Raw genomic sequence first — 23,986 nt, forward strand, 5'->3', positions numbered from 1 at the left:
GATCCTTTGTATCAAGCAGCCAATCAACCAATCAAATCCCTTTCCACTTTCTTTTCCCAATTGTAAAGGGCTAAACTGATTTACAAATATTCGATGTTATTACTTTAAAATATTCCATTTATTTGAATAAAAAAACGATAAAATGTTATTCGAATTTATTATTTTTAATTATTAATTTAATTATTTTATTTTAATAATTTAATAATATATTTTAACTCAAACTTTTAAATATTAATGATTAATTGATAGTCAAAAATAATAAATTTTGATAATAATAATATAGCATTTAAGTTATTAACACTATAGTTTACCGTTTATGCAAACCAAACCCAGGTACAATTTTAAAAATCGAGGATGAGCGGTGGAGTGAGTGGGGAAGAGACTTTGAGGGGTGAAACACGGTGAGGCAGTCGATAATGTCGGCGAAAGAGATAAGGGGAGAGCAGGGGAGGGCTTGCATCAGGGAAAAAGGAGGATCATACTTCGAGAGGGGTTTCTAAGCCTTTGAAGGTTTCATTTAGGGATAAAGTTGTGGGTTCTAAGATTGCTAAAACTTTTTCACTCATTGAAACTTTGTCGGGAGATAACATTGTGGTAGTTTCTGGGAAGCAAGGAGATCTCTTACCACCGAGTGTCATATTTACCCAAGAAGCTAAGAATTATTTGGCAGAACCATATAAGGATGCTATAGTGATTAAGGTGCTAGGTAAACATTATAGCTACACTGCATTGTCTCATAAACTCCGAACGGTATGGCGGATTAAGGGAGGTTTTGATTTATTAGACGTAGGGTTTGACTACTTTCTTGTGAAGTTTGATGTGGCTGAGGAGCGAGAAAAGGTTCTCTTAGGAGGCCCATGGATGATTGAGGGAAATTATGTGGTAGTGAAGCCTTGGGATCAAGAGTTTAGATCAAGTGAAAACTGTTTTGGAGCAACTTTAGTGTGGATTAGAATTTTCAAATTACCAATTTGGTGCTACCAAGAAGATGCAATGCTCCGTATTGCGGCTGCAGTTGGCATTCCCGTCAAGATTGATTTGGCAACAAAATTAGCTGAAAGAGGACGATATGCTCGAGCCTGTGTTCAGATAGATTTAGGATTGTCAGTGACTAAGATTCTTGTTGAAGGTATTGAATATGAGGTTGAATATGAAAGTCTTCACCTTATTTGTGCCTCATGTCTCAAGTTTGGTCATGATATGAAGGTGTGCAAGACTGACAGCAATGCGGGAGGAGTAACTAATGCCAAAGAGGTCGGTGATGTAGCAAAGCAGCCAGAAAGTTCAAATTCAAAAAATTCAATGCATGTGAAAATGGCAAGTTTTAATTTTGGCAAGAATCTTGGAGATGAGACTGTAAATGTGGCTGTCTCGAATTTGGTGGAGAGTGATTTGCATGCTGTTCATGTAGACCATGCACAACATGAGGATTTGGAAGGCTAGACTCAAGTGATTAGGAAAGGAAAGTATAAAATGGGTCAAAAGCCTTCTCCTAGCACCCATTAGGTCCAACCAAAAGCAAAGAAGACTCCTAACAAGACCAATACCTGGACAAGGCCTAATCACCAACGTACAACACATGTTACTGGATCCAAAGTAAAATTAAGCAAGGGCATCAATATTGAAAAATCGGTTAGTGTGGCTTCTTCGGGGACCCGACACAATGTTCACCATTAGTAGTAAGGTGAGACAACAAATGGCACTGTGCGAAAGCGCCCTCGCCCAAACTCTTTGCAGAATTCACCAGTAGATAAGGATGGAGCATCGACAGCGGATGTGGCGCAAGTTTCAACGGAGAAAATTGTGTTGCAACTTGAGAGTCCATTAAAGGCAGGATCGTCGAAGACAGGGACATCATGTTGAGTCTCGGGTTTGTTATTAGAGCTCCCTTTTTACTGTTTTTTATGGATAGTTTCAATATCATAGCCTGGAATGTGAGGGGTGCGTCTAACAAGATGGCCCGTGTGCATTACAAAAATTTGGTGAGAAGTTATAAACCATCTTTCTTCTTTCTCTTTGAGACTTATACCATGTTGAATAATTTGAAGAATTTTTGGGATAAATTGGATTTTCATTGTGTTGGTATTAAGGAAGCAGTAGAACACATGGGTGGCATTTGGTTTCTATCTTCTATTGCTAATGCTTCTTGTGTGGTTATTGACCAAATTGACCAATGTATCACGGTAAAAGTGAGTGTGAATAACTTAGTTTGGCTTTGTAGTGCAGTGTATGGGAGTCCTCAATTCAAAAAAAGAAGTATGCTTTGGGATCATTTGTGTTCTATTAATTCAGGTCATAATGGACCATGGATGACCGGTGGTGATTTTAATGAGATTGTGGCGCCAGACGAGAGTACAGGTACTTATTTTTGTTCTCACAGAGCTAGTCTATTAGCTGCTACTCTAGATGACTATGAGCTCTTTGATCTTAAAGTGACTGGTAGGAGATATACTTAGTATAGAGCAGTTCAAGCTGGCAGAAACTTGGCTAAAAAGTTGGATAGAGCTCTAGTTAATGAGGCGTGGATGACAATGTTTCCTGAGGGTTATTCTGAAATTCTTAGCAGGCTTCATTTTGATCATTGTCCTATTTTAGTTCGTTGTCATGGTGGCCCCAGAGTGAAAGGTTCTTGTCCTTTTAGGTTTCAAGTTGCATGGACAACACATCCTTCTTATAAAAATGTTATTAGTAAAGCTTGGAATCAAGAGTTTGGAGGCGTTACTGAAAGGCTTAAGATGGTTCAACAGGCTTCTTTGGACTTCACTAAAAGATTTTTGAAAATATTTTTGTGCAAAAAAGTAAGCTGGAATATTAGATTGATCAGATTCAACGGCGTTTGGAGGTTATCGATGTGTTATCTCTGAGAATTAAAGAAGCTGAACTGAGGGAAGATTATAATAGACTTTTATTGCAAGGGGAACTTTTTTGGTACCAGAAATCTAGGGAGCAGTGGGTCAAGTATGAGGATAGAAACACTAAATTCTTTCATCTTCAGACTTTGGTGCATAGAAACCATAATAGAGTACATAGATTATATGATAGAGATGGGTCTTGGTCTACTGATCCAGATATTCTCCAGGAAGAAGCCCTCTCTTTTTACAAGAATCTCTTTGGTACAACGGAAGAGGTTGAGGTTGATTGTTTAGGGGATGTTCCGATGCCCACTCTAAGCACCGAGGCTTATGCTAGGTTAATTGACCCTGTCTCTTTTGTGGAAGTCAAGTCAGCAGTATTCAGTATGAGCTCTTTTAAGGCTCCTGGTCTAGATGGCTTTCAAGCTTATTTTTTTAAAGAATATTGGGAGATAGTAGGCACTGAGATTTGGAATATTGTCCGGAGCGCTTTTTTAGGAAAGTACTTAAATCCTAGCATCATAGAAACTCTGATTGTGCTTATTCCTAAAATTGATAGCTTTACCTTTATGAAGGATTTCAGGCCTATTAGCCTGCGTAATGTTGTTTATAAAATTATCACCAAAGTATTGACTAATCGACTTCGGCCTTTTCTTCCAGATATTGTTAGTCCTTTGTAAGGAGGTTTTATTCCGGGTCGTGGTGCTCCTGATAATATTATTGTGGCCCAAGAAATTCTGAATTTCATGAAGCACACAAAATCCAAGAAATGTACTCTTGCTTTTAAAATTGATCTTGAAAAAGCTTATGATAGGGTGGATTGGAGGTTTTTGGAGAGTACTCTAATTGCTTTTGGTTTTCCTATCATTACTGTTAATTTGATTATGAATTGTGTCCGTACATCATCTCTTTCTATTATGTGGAATGGCAGTAGATTGGATAGTTTTGCTCCTAGAAGGGGCTTAGACAGGGCGATCTAATGTCTCCTTACTTATTTGTGCTTTGTATGGAAAGACTTGCTTGCTATATATCTCATAAGGTGGTCGAGGGTGTGTGGAAACCAGTTTTTGTCACTAGGGGTGGCCCAAAATTTTTTCATTTGATGTTTGCAGATGATCTCTTACTTTTCTATCAGGCTACAAAGAGTCAGGTCCAAATGGTTATGCATTCTCTTAACATTTTCTGCAAGGCATCTGGCATGAAAGTGAATCTTGAAAAGTCTAAAGCATTTTGTTCTAAAAATGTGACTGCTCGTAGAAGATATATTTTTACTAGTGTTTCTTCAATACGTTTTGCTTTGGACTTAGGAAGATATCTTGGAGTTAACCTTAATCATTCCCGTACCAGTAGGGCTTCTTTTCATTCAGTGATTGAAAAGGTGAGGGGAAGATTAGCTACCTGAAAAGGAAGGCTTCTAAATAAAGCAGGGAGACTTTGCCTGATCAATTCTGTTGCAGCATCCATTCCTGTTTATCATATGCAGGTATCTTTTTTTCCAAATTGGGTTTGCGATAAATTGTCTTCTATGATGAGACAGTTCCTTTGGAAGGGTCAAGTTGATTGTAGAGGTCTTTCTCTTGTTAATTGGAGAACCGTGATCACTCCAAAGAAATTTGGTGGTCTGGGTGTTAGAGATCCTGCGTATGTTAATATATCTTTACTTGGTAAATTGATTTGGCAACTTTTCTATTGTCAGAACAAGCCTTGGGTTGCACTATTAAGGGCGAAGTATCTGAGGAATGAGGGAGTTTTAGATGGCCCTGTCTCTTGCAACGCTTCTCATGTTTGGAAGAATATCTCAGAGGCTTTTGGTGCTCTTAAGGATGCCTTCTCTTGGTGCGTTAGGTCACTTGATCAATCTTTTTGGTTTGACAATTGGAGTATTGAGGGCCCAATTGCTCAAGATGTCCCTTTTGTACATATATCTGACTCTGATTTAACTATTAGAGACGTTTGAAAAGATGGTCAATGGAATTTCCATGATATATTTTCTATCATTCCAGAAGATGTCAACCAGCGTTTGAATGCTTATAATTCGGATTTGAATGCTGGAGAGAGTTCGGATTGGTCGTGAGGTATGTCATCTTCTAGACTCTACTCAACTAGGAGTAGGTACAGTTGGCTAGCCAAAAGAAAGTTTGACTAGAATGAGCATAATAATTGGTTGTGGATATGGCGACTGCATATTCCTGAGAAGTACAAGTTCTTGATTTGGCTCAGTCTTCATAATGTTATTCCTACGGCAGAGTTTCGTTTGGGTCATGGCTTAGCTTTATCTAGCACCTGTCATCGGTGTCAGAATGGTTCTGAATCATTCTTCATTGTCTTCGGGAGTGCCCTAGTGCCAAGGAGGTCTGGAATCTTTTAGGCCTGTATTCAGATAACTCGGATTTACATGATTGGCTCTACAAAGGTGCAAGGAGTAGAGATGTTTTTCTTTTCTTTTCGACCATCTGGTGGATTTAGAGAAGCAAGAATAATGAATTATTTAATATAGCTGATTTTTGGAGTGCTAGTAAAGTGGTGAGTTTGCACTACAAGAAACCAGGATTTTGCTACGCTTTTAAAGTGTGGCGAAAAGTGGAAAAAAGCGTAGCGATAGCTTTTTGCCACGCTTTTTGAGCAACCGGCACGCTTTTGAAAGGGTCACAACTGCTAGCGTGCCGGTTGCTCTATTGCCACGCTTTTTTTGTCGCCACACTTTTATCTATTGCCACGCTTTTAAACGTGGCCGTATGCCAGAGGATATGGCTACACTTTTAAAGCGTGCCAGTAACTAGATATGGCTACGCTTTTAAAGCATGACAATAGCGAGAGACATGGCTACACTTTTAATAAAACCAGATTCAACATAATAATAAGCTCCAGATCTTGAAAATAGATAGATAAAAAGCTACAAATTGCACTGATGAACTTAAAATACACCGGCTTTCATGATAGGCAAGTGTGATCACCGAACAGAGTTTCAGGAAAGAAGCATACCTGATCATAATCTTCTGCTCCCGAATCCATCATATATTGCATATTAGAAAGGCAGGAACCATCTTTAATTTGGATACAACAAACAATATGCTCAGTTGAATTAAAGGCGGAAAAATTCTACAATAGAGTTATTAACTTATTGGCCATAGAACGGGACAATAACCCTATAAAATAAAGGCAAAAAAATTCTACAATAGTTCTAATCAACCAAAACAGCAAAGACAAAAAGAGAAGCTGGTTTCACACAGCTTACCAAACTTTATAGAAAACAACTAAAAGGCTTCACATTAAAGATAAAAGACCAGGATGAACTGCAACATGTCCACTCACACACCAACCCATTATAAAACCTTAAACACCAAGCAAAATTCCAAGCCAAACACCACAAACAACATAAATCAAGCTCACCCAAAAAAATAGAATATTTTTTTCAAAATAATAATAATAATAATTTAAAGGGACAGTTAATTACTTCAACTTAGTGTCATGGAATAATTGACAAACCCCAGTTCCAAAATTAAAGCAAACAGCAGAAAATGCCACTCAAAAAACATAACAGCTCAGAGAATCACAAAAAAAGTTACAAACTTTGGTGAATTAACACACCTAAGATGAAATAAAAGAATAGGAAACATTACTGACATTTTTGTAGAGATTGAGGATCAAAATTGAAAAGGGTCACAAGACAGAGTTTGAGTGACTGTATGATGAAGAGCAAGCTTAGTGTTGCAACGGTTTCATGGAGCAAAATTAAAGAGCAGTGACAGAAGCAGCAGAGAGGAGTGTGTGTGAAAGTGAAGTGAGTGAGTGAAAACACAAAAACAGGGAAACAAAGATATTAACTACATAAAAAGATGAGTGAGAAGAAATGCAAAATTCAAAAATATATTATTATTATTATTATTATTATTATTATTATTATTATTATGAAGTCATGAAATAAAAAATAAGTGAAACATAGACCGGGACAAGAACCTAGCCCTTAAAATTGGCCAAATCCCTAAAGCATATTTAGTACTATGAGTCTATGATAGTCACTTCACTAGTATTTTAAGGCAAAAAAATAACATTAGTTCTATGTCATTGAAGAAATATTAAACCAAATATAAGATTGATAATGACAATAAAAAAAGAATTAAATAGCAAGTATTTTCTTCTTTTATCGCTGTCTTAGTTCCTTAAAACTCTCTGGTTTGCTCATCAATTTTACAGTTATAAACTAAAATTCGTTAAGAGAGATGAAAATCTATTTGGTTAAGAAAGTAAAAATAATACATATTTAAGCTATCTAAGTAACAAGATCAAATTCTTTGTAACATTACATGCATATTTAAACCAAATGCCTATTTCTGTTATTGACTGCTAGGAAAGAGTTAAAACAGTAGTATTAATTTGATTTTAACTTTCAATAGGCATGCAGCTTTTCAATTTTCTTCTGAGTTTTATAAAAATGATTTGTAGCATGCTCTATGGATTATAATTAGCCAAACTTAAAAGATTTTGAGTTGTATTACTAATTATGATATAAATGAAACACTCGTATATGAAGACAATAGCTCAATGCCACCAACACAGAAAAGTACAATCAGCACCCAAATAGAAGACAACACTAAATGCAGAAGACAACTCTCATTAAGGCTATCTTTCATATTTTTATTAATGGCTATGAAAACGGATAAATAATGAAAAACTCATAGTAACAGTATAGCACCTCCTAATTAGAATTTCATGTAAGAGATTCAAATTATTTTCTTACTAATAAATTGTAAGCATAAATACGCAAAAGACACTTACATAAGGACCTTGAAATTCCTACCACCACCTGCCCAGGGACCAACTCACAGCGAAGGAAGCATTGATGGCCGAAGCAGAGCTTGTGATAGAGCACGACAGAGAAGCGATGATTGCAGAGCGCGATGAACTTGAGTCTGAAACACCTGCAAGGAAAGCGATATACCAGAGAGATAGAGAGAGGTCGACGGCGAGACCATCCGTGAGAGAGGTGAGACTCAGTGAGCTTGACGGTGAGAGTGGCAAGAAAAGAGCGAAGACTGATGACGGAGGGTGAGACTCAGTGAGCTTTAGGGTTAGGGGTTCTTCCACGGAGACATTGCGAGCGCCGGCAACTGACGAGGTTCTTCGTGAGGCAAATTGCAGCAACAGAAGGGAGCGGCGACAATGAAGGACGAGGAGTGTTGTCGTGGCAGTGAGGGTGAGGCACAATGAAGGACGAGGAGTTAGGGGCTTAGGGCACAATGGAGTGTGGTCGTCGCGTTGGGGCTTCTGAAGGAGGAGTTAAGGCAGGGCACGAAGAAGAGAGGCTTTTTCTTATTTTCTCTAAGTCTTTAAACGAAGAAGGAACATTTTTAATTAATTCCAGCGTCTTTTGTTTTTGGGAACCTTTTGGCCACGCTTTTGAAGCGTGCCAAAAGGCTTGTAGGAAACGGCTACGCTTTTGGAACGCCGCAATAATAAAACCCTATTGCTACGCTTTGAAAGCATGCTAGTTTCTCTCTACGGCTACGCTTTTTAAACGTGGCAAATAAAAATGTGACCAAATCTCGCATCAATGGCCACCTTCATAAAAGCGTGGCCATTGACACTTTTTGCCATGCTTTTCAAGCGTAACAAAAAAAAATGGCCAAATCTCTATTCTGTCGCCACCCTCATAAAAGCGTGGCCATAGACCACTTTTGGCTATGCTTTTAAAGCGTAGTAAAAAAAAGCGTGGCCGTAGGCCTTTTTTCTTGTAGTGTTGATTCGTAGTTCAGTAAGGGAGTTTCACACTATTTTTGCTACACATCAATCTTTGTCTCCTCCTTCGCTTTGTTTGCATTGGGTTCCACCTCCACTTCATTCTGTTAAATTAAATTGTAATGCTAATTGTTTTGCTCCTTTTGGCTATGTTGGTTTTGGTTGTATCATTCGCAATCCTGATGGATGTTGGTTGAAAGGTTGCACTGGGAAAGTCGAAGTGTGCAGTATTCTTTTTGCTGAATTGTATGCAATTTGGAGAAGTTTACTTCTTGCTTGGGAGAGTTGATTTCGTAAGGTTATTTGTGAAACAGACTGTTTAGAAGCTCTTTTCTTGGTAAACCAAAGAATGCTTGGTAAAGATATTCCAGAGTGGGATTTGGCAAAGCATATACAAGAGGTTATGAATTGGAATTGGAGAGTCTCTATTCTTTTAATTCAGAGAAATGCAAATAGTGTTGCAGATTGTATGGCTAAAGCAGCTGCTTGCGGACATTCACTCGAATTGGAGCCAACCATAGAGTGAGCTTCAACATCTAATAGATTTAGATATGAATCTAGCCAATTAATTTAACTTTATCTCTATTTTTTTTCTTTCTTTTCTATTTAGTCACCGAAAAAAACCAAACCCAGGATTGAATATATATCAGCATAAGAACCTACCAATCACTATTGTATTCCTAAAGTTTGGATATCAAACCAAATGCATGTTGAATGAAGTACCTATATTTAAGTGTTGTTTAGGTCCCATCGTTGCCTTTGACCATTGATATATTTTTGACTTCTCCCTTGCAATTAGTATATAGAAACAAGATAACTTGAAACTAAATAGAGGAATTTATCTATTAAAAACAAAAACAAAAAATGCTTAAGTTCAAACCAAATCAATAAAAAGAAAAATATAGATATGATGATGTTTGTTAGGCTGTGTTTGCTTACAGAGACAGAATATTAAAATATAGATATAAAGATATAAAATCGTATTTGACAGATAAGATATAGATAGAAATATTGTGTCCAAATATAATGAATTAGTGTATTTTGTGTCCATCTTGATAAAAAAGACACAAAGATACTAACAAAAAGTACAACTTATTTTTATTTTTTTATTATTCTTATTAATTTTTTATTATTATATTTTTTCTTCTTAAAATTTTTAAATAATAAAAATAAGAATAAATTAAAATTTTATAATTTGTTCTACTTTATCACCAAACAAAATATAAAAATATTAAATTATATATCTTTGTCTTTTATGTCTTGTTATTTATTATCAGCCTTATGGTAGCATAAAAACTTGTATTATATAATTAACCTTTTTTAAGAAACTAAGTAGTGCATGGACAAATTATTGGTAAAGAGCTAATACTCACGCATTATGGTAATTTTACCTAACGGATTTTAGTAACATTTAAACAACCTAAATTATATATGTATGTGTGTGTGTGTGGTGACTTTTAAAAAGTCCAGCCTTTTAAATAAAATGCTCACTTTTGAGGATGAACATTATTGTAAAAGCTAGTTTCCGTATGATGATACACAAGTGTTGAGTGGTGGGTATGACTTATCTAAAAGCATGTATATTAGAAGTGCATATATAATAATGATGCAAACTTTGCTTAAAAGTCTTGGGATTTTGCTTTTGGAAGTGGGAGTAACATACATTGTGAATCTTTTTTCAATTCCTAACAAGATCAACTTTCAACAAACTATATATATATATAGGACTAGGCCACAGCATGTTGGTTGATTATTAATGTTATATATATATGGTGGTGGAATAATTCTATTTGTATTGGTCAATTCTACTGTACTCTTACCTTTATTATTTTATATTACCACTACATTTTTTTTTTGTTCTATTTGATCTTTTCAGTATTTATAATCTGTTAAACATTTGATTAAAAATAGTCACATGTATAAACTCTTAACATTGATTTTCTTTAATAGATTTCATATCCAAAATCTTAAATATGAAAAGAGTTCATTTGTCTGATAAAATTAAAATACAAAAAATAAAGTCATTTATCATATTTTAAAATGACAAATTGGTCTTTCATTATTTAGGCTAAGTTAACGAAGGAAAAATATTTTCTTACTGGTATAATATGCTTAATTTGTTTTATGGTTGATATTGCTGAGAGTCCTATAGTTGATATTGCTGCTGCTCTTGACAGAAGCAAGGTAACAACAGTTTTACGGTTCTAATAGATGTGCATTTTTATGTGATCTTCATTCTTGTATAATATGCTTGTGTCCAATACCGTAGTATATATTTACACGCGAGTAAAACTGCTTTGAATGTATACTTGATTACTTCAAGTGTTGTTTAGGTCCCATCGTTGCCTTTGTCCATTGATATATTTTTGACTTCTCCCTTGCAATTAGTATAGAGAAACAAGATAACTTGAAAAAACTAAATAGAAGAATTTATCTATTAAAAAAAATGCTTAAGCCAGTTCAAACCAAATAAAAAAATCTAGCACATTCTGACATATGATTGTTCTTTAACATTTAAGCATCCGTTACCTCTTTAGCTATTAAACAACCAAAAGAAAAAGAAAATGGAAGGAGCTAGTAAGTTAAGTAGTCTTTTTTGTAATGATACTTGGATAGAAGCCAAGGAGAAACAGGGAAAGAAACAGCTACACAAGACTGTTATTACTTATTAGTGTCCACAGCAAAACTAACAAAGAGAAATTTGGAAAGAAAATCATACTTCCAAAGCAAAATAAAATTGAAGGTTTTCAATCTTCTTCATGCTCAACTTGTTAACCCTACCATTTATTTACAACTCTAAATTGTTCGCCTGTATGTTCGTCGTCCACTGATATGCTTGCTCCATATTCTCTTCCTTTATTTGACCCCATTGTGATTCTAATCTTTGGCAACACCATGTTGTTCAAAACATTCTTGGCCTGCAAAGAAGATCAGCGGGTAAAGGTCACGGCTTTATACATGAAAACATAGCTAAACCTTAAGCCTCACCATAAGACTGGACTGTAAGAAGCAAGAAAGTGAATAATGATAAATTGTAATTTCATACCATCAATAGTCAAATCTCATATCTCAATGCAACTTTATGCATGATGCATCTTGCTTGGTACTTTTACATTAATCACAAAGCAATAGGGTGCAAAGCATAGGAGAATAGTTTACATACCAGCTTTCTTCTTCTTATCCCTATCCTTAATGTCATCCGAAAATCGCAAGAGACTCTCTGTATATACACAGAAACTTTTAGAGTAGTAATAATATTGAAAAAAAGGTGGAGGAGAATGATTTAGAAGCTCTCCACTAATGTTATATTTGCCAAACCTTATATTGGAATACATCGGAGTAAAATTTAGCGCAATAATGTCACTTCCATTGGATATGCATAGAGGCATACCATAAGGAATCTCATATATTAAAATCCAAGATGACAGCACTTTATATTCTTTCATAACCCATTCTCAATTTTATGGTTGTCAACGTCATTCGAATACAAGGCTAGGCACCCTCCTAATATGATGAGATTGATGGGATGAGACCCTTCGAGTTGTTTTGGCATAGATAACTTGGAGAAACTCCTTTCCTTCAAATGGACTAAATCCCCATTTTGGTCCCTGAGATTCACGCGATTACTCATTTTGGTCCCAAAATTTCAAAATTACCTATACTGGTCCTCCAGATTCAAGTTTAGGCACCAATATGGTCCCTCAACTCTTTCCGGTGATGATTAAGCAAATGGAGTGCTGAGATGACACCCTTCCTGTCACGTTGGACGCTGTAACGACTAGTTGATGTGGCAAGGATTGTATTTGTATCTAATTTAGTCCCCCTTTATTAAAACTTTGTTATTATAACTCAGATAAATAATAAGATAATTAGGGTTTCAGGAACTAAATTGGATACAAATACAACCCTTGCCACATCAACTAGCCGTTACAGCGTCCAACGTGACAGGAAGGGTGTCATCTCAGCATTCCATTTGCCTAATCATCACCGGAAAGAATTGAGGGACCATATTGGTGCCAAAACTTAAATCTGGAGGACCATTATAGGTAATTTTAAATTTCAGGTACCAAAATGAGTAATCGCGTGAATATCAGGACCAAAATGGGGATTTAGTCCTTCAAATGAAAGATAAGAATACCATCATCAATGTAATCTTGACTAGAGTAACACAACCAATGAATAGCGCCATGTAAGAAAAACCCAGAAAGTTGCTGCTTCCACCTACACATGGATTTGGGGAATGCTGCATCGAGATTAATCCATGAATTGGTTCTCAACGAAAAGCAAACTAAACGGTGTTGGTGGTAACTATTATCATGCCAAGATAGAACTATTAAATAGTGATCTCGTGATGCATCGAAACCAAATCCATATCGAATTGCATCATCGCGCGGGACCTTAATATGAGAGTAAGATATTGTTTTGCTGGATCCAGTCACTGGGTTCCATATAACAAGAAGATCTGGTTTTTGGTAGTTTAAGAGAAGAAAGCCTCTGCAGGATCCTATGGTACGAAAAAGAGAATGTGGCATCTCCCTAGAAGGGAGAGATACCTCTTTGTGTGTTGTTGGTGCTGCTGCAACATCAAATAGCGTGTCGAGCTGAACACACCAAGCATTAGTACAGTTTTTTAGCAAGAAGAAGTGCGAATGGGAAGATGTGGCAGAGTTGAGGTCGTAATGTGATTCCGCAAAGTCTGGATGGGATATGAGAGAGTGCCAAAGTTTTGAAATGAATCTGAGGCGAAACAGGTCTCCGGCGGGTACCCTTAGAAGGATTCGGTAAATGAGCTCCTGAGGGAGGATGTCATTCATGCCCATGTGCTTCCTCTCCATCTTCCTTCTCTTATTGTTTTGTGGTTAGGGTTGTGCGTTAGGAGGATGTCATTCATGCCCATGTGATCTCCCATTTTATATATGCTTAATTTTAGGGGTGTGCATGGCCCCAAGACTCGTCCGCCCCGAACACTTTAGGGGCTAATTTGGTATAATTTTATTGGGTCTAGAGTTGGGTAAGGATCTCAAAAATAGACCCGATTATTATTTTCGAGTCGGGTCCGGGCCATGGTTCTGGTCACCCGAAATCGGCCCGGTGGTCCGATTATCATACATAATTAATATTTTGTGTTATTAGTGATGGATGATGGCTATTTTTATTTGTAATTTAAGTATTGTAAATCTTAATATTTTGTGTTATTAGTTATTATAAGATTATAAGTTAATGTTTTATGTTTAAAATGCATAAAATTTTAGACTAATTAATGCATAATATTGTGTTATTTGTATTGATTTAAATATTTGGTATTATTAGACAATATTAGTATTGATTATGGTTATGTTTTAATTTTAGAGAAGATTTGGTTCTTGTTTTATTTTTCTAAGTGAATTTTACCATGTCAAATAATGGATGGAGTATTGAAAATTTGGATATTTTCACATGCTAGCTTATAAGAAAGTATCAAGGTAATGTAATGTTAACGGCCCGGTTTTCACCCGGTTTTTACCCAGTATAATTGTGACCCGAAAGTGTATAGGTTTCATCGGGTTTAAGGTCGGGTTCGGGTCTAATAAATAGGCCAAGTATATATTTCGAGTCGAGTCTGGGTCACATCAAACCCGGTTTCACCTGACCCATGTACACTCCTACTTAATTTTATGGTCTTTTTTATTTGGTGTGTAATTTTAATTTAATTTATTTTTTATAGTAATTTTTAAATATTTAAATTTTTTAATTTTTTAATTTTTAAATTTAAAATTAATTATTTAATTTTTTGGCAATTAGACAATAATTTTTAGGTATCATTACAAACATTTTTATATATTTTCATAATCAATCTTATAAAAATAGAGAATTATTTAGATAAAGATGGTTAAAGCTTTCTTTTTAAAAGATTTTTTAATAATTATAATTTAATATATATAATCAATTAAATTGTGTTATTTTTATTAAAATTAGACTAGATAAATTGGCTTGATCAAAAAATCAGTAAACCAAATTTTAAACCGATCTAAATTAATATTTTTTTTATAGAAAATGACTACAATATTCTTATTATAAAAAATTATTAAAATACCACTATTATGTATATATTAATTTTGAAAAACACTAAATTCTAATCCTATAACATCATAGAGAGAAGAGAATGATTAAGATTTAGAGTTCTCAATATATATATAAAATAGAAATATTTTAGTAATTTTTTATAATAAGAGTATTGTAGTCATTTTTTATAAAAGAAATATTAATTTAAACCAATTCAAAGTTTGATTTACTGATTTTTTAGTCACACTGATTTGTCCGGTCTAATTTTGACAAAAATAATATGATTTAATCGATTACGTGTGTTAAATTTTAATTGCTAGAAAATATCTTTAAAAAATATGTTTTAGGTGTCTTTATGTGAGTGGCTCCTATAAAAATAAAGTGTGATTTCTCATTTTATAAAAATGCTATTTACGTACTAAAATTAGCCACTAAAATTAACCATCATGTATTTGTGTATAAATATATGTGTAGATTAACTAATTTTAAGTGTGTATTTGTATATTTTATATTGGTGATTGATTTTAGTAGTAAATTTTAATACATACCTAGCATGGTTGCTCATTTTATATTTTTTAAGTAAAAATAAAAATAAAAATATTAAACAATAAAAAATTATATTTTACAAAAAAGAATATTAATAAATCCGAATTACGCATGATAATTTTTTAATAAAATTATCTAAATTATATGGTAAGATATTACATGATTCGAATTACGCATAGGGAAGTTCGAATCACTCTGATTCAAATTATATGGTGAGTAATTCGAATTCTATACAATACTCTTCTGCCCATTCTTGATAGCTCATGAATGTTTTTTAATAAATTTATTAAAATTATACTAAAAAAAATATTTTATTCTATGCAAAATAATTTAAAAAATGGCTTTAAAGATGTTAGAAGTACTATAAATTGTAATGTCCTAATGACTTAGGACATTAAAAAAATACTCTACATAGTCAATAATAATTTAGAAATTAAAGAAAAGATATTTTTATCATGTATTTACCTAAATCACTAGAATATTACAAACTTTTATAGTACTCATAACATCTTTTAAACCATTTTTTTAAATTATTTTTGTATAGAATAAAATATATTTTTAATTATTTTGTATAGAATAAAGTATTTTCTTTCATTTCTAAATTATTATTGACTATGTAGAGTATTTTATTTAAAATTTAAAAACATGCATGTATTTACCTAAGTTATTAGAACATTATAAATTTTTATAGTACTCCTAACATTTTTTAAGCCATTTTTTTAATTATTTTGCATAGGATAAAATATTTTTTTAGTATAATTTAAATAAATTTATTAAAAAATTTTATTAAAAAATATTCATGAGCTAATAAAAATGGACAAAAGAGTATTGCATGAAATTCGGATTGATAGTTCATTGATATTTTAAAGAAGTCTCGTAATTAAATATTTTATTAGCTTTTTTTTAATGTATGAAATAAAATTTTTTTATTTTTAAATTATTAATTTTTTAACAGCATAATTCGAACCAGTCAAATTCGAATTACTTGGAAACGCATGCGTGGGTGTAGTTCGAATCAACCTGATTCGAATTACTGTGTGTGTAATTCGAACAAGGTAAATTCGAATTAGTGTGTGCGTGTGTTTGTGTATTTCGAATTATATAGAAATAGAGTTCGAATTTAGCTGGTTCGAACTACATATAAACGTGCATTGGTGGATTCATGAAGCAGTTTTCGGTTTGGCTGATTCATGTAAAATTTTGCTCCCCTTGGTTTATTATTGTGATTTGCCCTAATTTTTAATATAATTAAAAGATATTTATTCTTAAAAGAGTATTTTAATTTTTATTCTAAAAGGATATTTTAATTTTTTTAAAGATTAATTTTATTTTAATATTAAATTAATATTTTTAATTTTTAATGCAATCAAAGAATTTCAAATAATCTATAAGTATAAATTAGTATTTTAAAATTAATGGAGTCATGGCACTTTCATGAAAACAGGAGTTCTTTTCCAGAATCAGTTTTACATTTTTAGTTAGCCAGCCAACAGTGATGACAGACAGTCGTCTCCCTCTTCTATGGCAGCGATTTTTCAGGCTTGAAAGGTCATTCATGGCAGAAGCAAAAGGGAGTGGGTTCAAAACCGTTTAAATCTATCGCCGGCCAAAACGATAGTGGAAGTACTGGCAACAGTAAAGATGTTTGAAGACATCACATCGCTAGTAACAAAGTAATAGAGGAGTTCCATCAAGTTCCTAAGTACTTTTGGTGTTTAAAAGAGGGGATTAGTTTTTTATCAGTGTCAATTTGTTTATTCAGCCCATGACAATAAAAAAAGAAAATAATAATAATAATAATAATAATAATAAATAAATAAATAAATTTAATTTACATGATAACTTTTGATAGTAGGTTAATTCTTAAAGAGTAATGCACTCTCTACTTTGTCTGGAGTGCATTTGCTTTGCCTTTTTCTTATTTATATACAAATTGTACCAAAAATATATTTTTTTATTTTTTTGACTTTCAAAATACCTTATCTTAAGAATATACAAAAAAAAGTAATGGATAAAATGAAATAGAAATAGTAGTAAAAAGTATATATAAAATTCAGTTTCTATCATTCAAGTATTCATTATGATCATGTAACATTTTATATTTGTGTAGATTCATGAAATATAGTTTGTGTCTTTATCATTTCATGGTACATCATAGAAAATCACAAGGCTATGTAATTTGTGTTATTGAAATTTGGAATCTAAAAATGAAAATCATAGAAAGCATAATTTCAGCATAATACAGATAATATGGAAATCAGTTCTTGTGTTGCAACCTCCCACTCTCTGAACTAGTATAGGAATCAACAATAACATTAATAACGACTGGTTTTAAAAGAGCAGACTTGAGTTCATCAAGTGTCCCAACAAGTTAGCCTGCTTTCGTAACAAAGAAAATCGGAGCAGGATCATCTTTGTGAAGTTCATTTATCACTTCGAGAGTTCTCTGGTCACTACCATATATACTTCCATTGTTGAAAATAATCACTACCACAAGTACCTGGTACCGAAGAAATGTCCGGATTGAAAAAGGAAAGAAGGATTAAGATTTTTTTAAATATAGTTTAAGATTTTAGAATCGAATAAAAACTTAATATTAAAGAACTTCCTTCATAAATAAATGAAGCTGATAGACATCATGTTCAACCAATTCTAAATAATAGTCATATGAAGTAATCATTCTGTCTTATTTTTGTTGAGGGAAAACTTTGCCTCTTACTTGTTTAATACGAATTTTCAATTTATGTTCATAAATTGAGTTTAAGAGATTTCAATAACACTCATAGACATCATATTCTAACTGCAACTTTTTTGACATTATCAGCTATATTCTGAAGCAGCATTTTTCTTTGATCAAACATGAATCCATTATTTCTTCTCAAAGCAGATTATTCTCATAACCATATTAAATTATTAACATCACAAACCATCAAATAAAATTATGCATAACTTCAGAAAGGAAGTGATAGTATTATGAAAATGGAAAATATCAGAGAAAGAAATCAAAGCAAAAAGGTTTGATTAATAGATTAATATGATGGAGATAAACTGTTTTTTTTTTCTTTTTTCTACAACAATATAATCATTCTCTCTCCCTCTTTTCTTTTTGTACAACAGAAATAATAAGGTATGAACCTAAAATCTCAAGCATAATATCCAAATTTTTTATCGGTATAATATTTTCTGTGGCTCTATACATAGTTATCCGACTATACTAGGGAATCGCACGATGATGATGACTCGCCAAAAAATTCTGATCTTAGCTTCATCAATAAGCGGACAAGATAGTTTAAGCCTTATCCATCTCGACCTCCATTCCAAAACAAATCATGTGGCGAAGCCTCGACAAGAACAGAACCGGTGGTTGAAAGAAACATGGTATTCATCACAGCAACAACAATCAATAATAAAGTAAATTCATAATCAACAAAACCAATTCATATATCAATTCATCAATTCACAAAACCCTTATATATTCATATTGTAAACCCAAACTATTATATCAAAAGAATTTAGAATTCAGTTAAACAAATATGTATATCAAATCAATTCAGAAATCAGAAAAATTATCATTTGCTTAAACCTGTTTCATTAACTTTGAAAAACAAAAGAAAAAATTAACCTATTACCTGTTTTGGCAGATCGACTTCAGGCAGTAAGGCGAGGTGCGGCGACGCGAGGCGCGACTCGGCGATCCACGGCCAGGGAACGCGACAGAAGTGACACACCACCGGTGGGGAGCATAGTAGAGCTGACGCACAATCAGCGCAAAGCAGTGCAGCGCAGACCAAGGATGACGAACGCCGCCGCCGCCGCCACCGCAGATGGAGGACAACACCAACGAATGGAGGAGAAACGCAGTGCTTTTAGAGAACAAGCGCTAGCTAGGGTTCTTTACTTTTGGATAAAATGGCAGCATAATTTTGGTATTTTGAAAAAATAGAAGTGGGTTTAATTAGCGATTCTAACTTAATTAGGAGAATATTCGATTTTCGAATAGAATATTCTGTTATTTCAAACGGTTTTGTCACGGTAGGGACTAAATTGAAAAAAAAAAACATCTAAGGATCCAATTGAAAAGAAAAAAATTATAGAGACCTAATTGAAAATTTGGTGAAACTATAGGAACCTACAGAATAATTAAACCTACTTAAAATTCAAAACAAGATGCGGGAAGGTTCAAGTAGTGCACACGTGATGTGTAAAAGTAAGAAAATTCAAGTTTCAAATCAAAATGTATCTATTCAAGGCATAAGATTTTAAAAAAGCAAGGCCTTTGTGATTAGGCGGTTCAATATTCAAAAGAGATATGGTGCATAGATAGCTCAGTGTTGTAAACTCACATTTTTATAACAGTCGTCGACTAATAGCTTACTTCTCAAATCTTAAAACCTTCCAAAACTAAAAAAATTCAGCAAAAAATCAATCTTAGTGGATTATAGCAACAAAGGCAACTGTATCACTTGCGCTATGTAATACTAAAAAATCAAAACGGTGAATTGATACCAATAATAAAAATATTTCCAAAAATAAACACTTCACCAAGACTCAATTCCTCAATATTGAACATATTAAGGCAGTAAAGCAGTTTTATATTTTAACGCTTAGAAAAACAAAATCAGAATAAGTTCATTTGATGCTAAATCTTTGGAAAGACTAAAAATCTCATTGGATCATGGTGGCAAGTAAGTTCAGCTAGAATTGGAATCACACCGAAGAATCAAATGAGAGAGGGATAGAAAATTATCTGAGAATCGTTGGAACAGAAGGCGAAGCATCGATGCACAAGCGAAGAAGAGTAGGACCTACAGGAAGCATTGAATTGATCAATGACTAAGTCGAGATCAGGGGAGAAAGGGTAATGGCAGAGTCTGACGAAGAAGGGCAAGGAACTGAGGATAGACTGCTGCTGTAGAGATTAAGGGTGACTGGGTGAGGTTGCTCTTTATCAGTAGATTGGTATATAAAGAAGAAGAACAATTTTTTAGATATATTTTTCTTTTTGGTATGAAGGGGTAGGAGAGATTAGATTAAGGTTCATAATAAACAAAACAATTTTTTAGTGTATATGAATAATGAAATGTATTTTAGTTTTTTTTTAAATTGATTCAAATTTGAAATTATAAAACTAAAGTTAATTGAATTTTGATTAAATTAAAGAATTAAGGTTGTTTTTGTTCAATATATAAAAAAAATATTTAAAGTCTTTTTGTAAAAATCAAATAAAATTTATTTTTATTTTTATTAAAATAAAAGGGTGATTTAGTAAAATCATTGATATAATATGTATTTAAAAAATTAATTATTGACATAAAAAACATAATCCACATGTCGTGTTTTAATTTCATATTTTTATTGTACTGAATTTAATGTATCATCCTACTAAATCAAACACCTTTAAATAAAAGTTAGCTGACAAATAATAATCATAAGTTGGAATTTTGAACATACATTTTTTCTGCAGTTTTTTTTTGTCAAAGGCAGGTCCAATTTTACCCCTCACACACTAAAATAGTTTTTATGTAACATTTTTAGAATTCACCACCTCATCTATAGCTCTTGAAACCACAAATAAAATGCTCTACTCTTGCATCAGAATATGTAGCCATTTAATCAAGATATTGATTCATATATCTTAGTAGGACAAGAAGAAAATTGAAGAAAAGCATCTATGTAAATTTCCCCAAACAAGAAGATCATATAGAAAAAGATATATAAGAAAAAGGACATTTTCTCCCTACACCCAAGGAGAGGAAAAAAGAAAGTTTAGTGTTTTTTAAGAACTTTAACTTCAAAAAACTTCAACTAAAGATCTCAACAAAATTAACTTGATGCTCAATGTGCTATAAATCCCAAAAGCCAATGCACCTTGCAGCACCTTACACTAGAGAGTATAAAACTAACTTAGATCCTTCTCAATTCTCATACAAAGGTATGACTAGTTTTTATGATATAGAATTAAAAATGGTTCTGCGAAAAGGTCTCAGATACAATGCGGAGACAGCACATTCTGACATATGATTGTTCTTTAACATTTAAGCATTCATTACCTCATCTCTAGCTATTAAACAACCAAATGAAAAAGAAAATGGAAGGAGCTAGTAAGTTAAGTAGTCTTTCTTGTAATGCTACTTGGATAGAAGCCAAGGAGAAACAGGTAAAGAAACAGCGACACAAGACTGTTATTAGTGTCTACAGCATAGCTAACAATGCGAAATTTGGAAAGAAAATCATACTTCCAAGCTCTAAGTTATTGTTCGCTTGTATGTTTGTTGTTCACTAATATGCTTTTGGCAACATCATGTTGTTCAAACTTTCTTAGCGAGCTCAATGGCCTGCAAAGAAGATGCATAGGTCACAGCTTTATACATGAAAACATAGCTAAACCTTAAGCCTCACCATAAGACTAGACTGTAAGAAGCAAGAAAGTGATTAATGATAAATTGTAATTTCATACCATCAATAGTCAAATCTCATATCTCAATGCAACTTTATGCATGATGCATCTTGCTTGGTACTTTTTCATTAATCACAAAGCAATAGGGTGTAAAGCATAGGAGAATAGTTTACATACCAGTTTTGTTCTTCTTATCCCTATCCTTATTGTCACCGGGGAATGGAAAGAGACTCTCTGTGTATACACAGAAACTTCTATAGAAGTAATCAGATTCAAAAAGAGGTCGAGGAGAATAATTTAGAAGCTCTCCACTGACGTTATATTTGACAAATCTTAACCAGTAATACCGGGGAGTATAATTTAGCCCAATAATGTCACTTCCATTGGACATGCATATAGGCACATTGTTACCATAAGGAATCTCATACATTAAAATCCAAGATGACGGCACTTTATATTCTTTCATAACCCATATCTCAGTTTTATGGTTGTCATGGTCATACAAATACAAGGCTAGGCACCCTCCTAATATGGTGAGAGTGAAAGTGATGGGATAATCCCCTACGAGTTGTTGTGGCATAGATATCTTGGAGAAACTCCTTTCCTTCAAATCAAAGATAAGAATACCATCATCAATGTAATCTCTAGAGTAACACAACCAATGAATAGCGCCATGTAAGAACCACCCAAAAAGTTGATACTTCCACCTACTCATGTATTTGGGGAGTGATGCATCGAGATTAATCCATGAATTGGTTCTCAACGAAAAGCAAACTAAGCGGTGTTGGTTGTAGTCATCGTGCCAAGATAGAACTATTAAATAGTCATCTCGTGATGCATCGAAACCAAATCCATATCGAATTAGATCATAGCGCGGGACCTTAATATGAGAGTAAGATATTGTTTTGCTGGATCCCGTCAATGGGTTCCATATAACAAGAAAATCTAGTTTTTTGTCTAAGAGAACAAAGCCTCTGCAGGATCCCATGGTACGAAAAAGAGAACATGAGAATGATGGCATCTCCCTGGAAGGGAGAGATACCTTTTTGTGTGTTGTTGGTGCTGCTGCAACATCAAATAGCGTGTCGAGCTGAACACACCAAGCATTAGTGTCATCTTTTAGCAAGAAGAAGTGCGAATGGGAAGATGTGGCAGAGTTGAGGTCGTAATGTGATTCCGCAAAGTCTGGATGGGATATGAGAGAGTGCCAAAGTTTTGAAATGAATCTGAGGCGAAACAGGTCTCCGGCGGGTACCCTTAGAAGGATTCGGTGAATGAGCTCCAGAGGGAGGATGTCATTCATGCCCATGTGCTTCCTCTCCATGCTCTTTCTCTCTTTGTTATGTGGTTTAGGGTTGTGCGTTGTGAGTTGTGACAATTCACATGTGATCTCCTATTTTATAGATGGTCAAGCGTCTAATTTTAATTTAATTTGTTTTTGATAATAATTTTTAAATATTTAAGTTTTTTAATTTTTATATTTTTAAATTTAAAATTAATTATTTAATTTTTTCAGCAATTAGACAATAATTTTTAGATATCATAGTAAATACTTTTATATATTTTCATAATCAATCTTATAAAAATAGGGAATCACGTAAATAAAGATGTTTAAAATATCTTTTTTAAAAGATATTTTTTAATAATTAAAATTTAATATATATAATCGATTAAATTGTGTTATTTTTATCAAAATTAGACCAGACAAATCGAACATTTAACTAAATTTTGAACCGATCTAAATTAATATTTTTTTTATAAAAAATAACTACAATATTTTTATTTTAAAAAATTACTAAAATATTCCTATTATATATATATATATATATATATATATATATTAATTTTAAAAATTTTAAATTATAACCCGATAATGGCATAGAGAGAGGAGAATGGTTATAATTTAGAATTTTTAATAAATATATATATATATATATATAATAGAAATATTTTAATCATTTTTTATAATAGGAGTATTGTAAGAATTTTTTATTTCAATAAATAAATTAATTATAATCATTACTGAAATAAATAATTTAAAAAATATTTACTATGTTTATTTTTTCAATTTTCGTATATCTCGTTTAGTTTACAGTATAAATGAGTTACATGAAAATTTATCTCGTTATATATATTTGTAAATATAAAAATATATTTTCTGAAAACAATAAAAAATATTTTACCATGCAATTAGTACTTAAAAAGGTTGATAAAAGAGATTAAACTGGATATGTTTGATCAATTAATACTTAAAAAGAGTACATAAAAAATTTTAGATTAAATTATAGATCAAATTTGATTGATTTAAATTTGAAAAACAAAAAATTTGTACGTTATTCAAGTTTTATGATGAGAATAAATACGGTAATTGTGCCGACTCCTAAAAATTAAAACATAGAAAGCGTAAAATTGA

At 32.9% G+C, this 23,986-nt stretch overlaps 3 protein-coding genes and 2 long non-coding RNA genes across 5 annotated transcripts; 1 reads left to right on the forward strand and 4 right to left on the reverse strand.

Annotated features, from left to right (window-relative positions):
• Nucleotides 1-416: 416 nt before the first annotated feature.
• LOC112795300 (uncharacterized) lies at nucleotides 417-1,443 on the forward strand. Its single transcript, XM_025837238.1, has 2 exons — nucleotides 417-492; nucleotides 584-1,443. Exons 1-2 carry the CDS (start codon nucleotides 417-419, stop codon nucleotides 1,441-1,443), a joined length of 936 nt encoding a protein of 311 aa, XP_025693023.1.
• Nucleotides 1,444-11,222: 9,779 nt separating this feature from the next.
• Nucleotides 11,223-11,960, reverse strand: LOC140183984 (uncharacterized). The gene is made up of 2 exons (XR_011880589.1): nucleotides 11,752-11,960; nucleotides 11,223-11,506 (listed from the first exon to the last, which is right to left on the reverse strand). It is a non-coding gene; the product is annotated as an uncharacterized lncRNA (long non-coding RNA).
• Nucleotides 11,961-12,697: 737 nt separating this feature from the next.
• Nucleotides 12,698-13,423, reverse strand: LOC112795301 (F-box/kelch-repeat protein At3g23880-like). The gene has a single exon (XM_025837239.2). The coding sequence runs from the start codon at nucleotides 13,421-13,423 to the stop codon at nucleotides 12,698-12,700; it is 726 nt and encodes a 241-aa protein (XP_025693024.2).
• Nucleotides 13,424-18,178: 4,755 nt separating this feature from the next.
• Nucleotides 18,179-19,082, reverse strand: LOC140184491 (uncharacterized). Its single transcript, XR_011881460.1, has 2 exons — nucleotides 18,806-19,082; nucleotides 18,179-18,517 (listed from the first exon to the last, which is right to left on the reverse strand). It is a non-coding gene; the product is annotated as an uncharacterized lncRNA (long non-coding RNA).
• A 2,660-nt stretch (nucleotides 19,083-21,742) lies between these two features.
• LOC112795302 (F-box protein CPR1-like) lies at nucleotides 21,743-22,897 on the reverse strand. The gene has a single exon (XM_025837240.2). It carries the CDS (start codon nucleotides 22,895-22,897, stop codon nucleotides 21,743-21,745), a length of 1,155 nt encoding a protein of 384 aa, XP_025693025.2.
• Between the last annotated feature and the right edge of the window lie 1,089 nt (nucleotides 22,898-23,986).

This window comes from Arachis hypogaea, chromosome 4 (assembly GCF_003086295.3).
Source record: "Arachis hypogaea cultivar Tifrunner chromosome 4, arahy.Tifrunner.gnm2.J5K5, whole genome shotgun sequence".
In the NCBI taxonomy this organism is placed as follows: Eukaryota; Viridiplantae; Streptophyta; class Magnoliopsida; order Fabales; family Fabaceae; genus Arachis; species Arachis hypogaea.

Bases quoted from the DNA above. Each gene is read 5' to 3' on its own strand.
- LOC112795300 (XM_025837238.1), top strand. From the start codon at position 417: ATGTCGGCGAAAGAGATAAGGGGAGAGCAGGGGAGGGCTTGCATCAGG. The intron at 493-583 runs GTTTCTAAGCCT...CTTTGTCGGGAG, and splicing joins AGGATCATACTTCGAGAGGG to ATAACATTGTGGTAGTTTCT.
- LOC112795302 (XM_025837240.2), bottom strand. From the start codon at position 22,897: ATGGAGAGGAAGCACATGGGCATGAATGACATCCTCCCTCTGGAGCTC.
- LOC112795301 (XM_025837239.2), bottom strand. From the start codon at position 13,423: ATGGAGAGGAAGCACATGGGCATGAATGACATCCTCCCTCAGGAGCTC.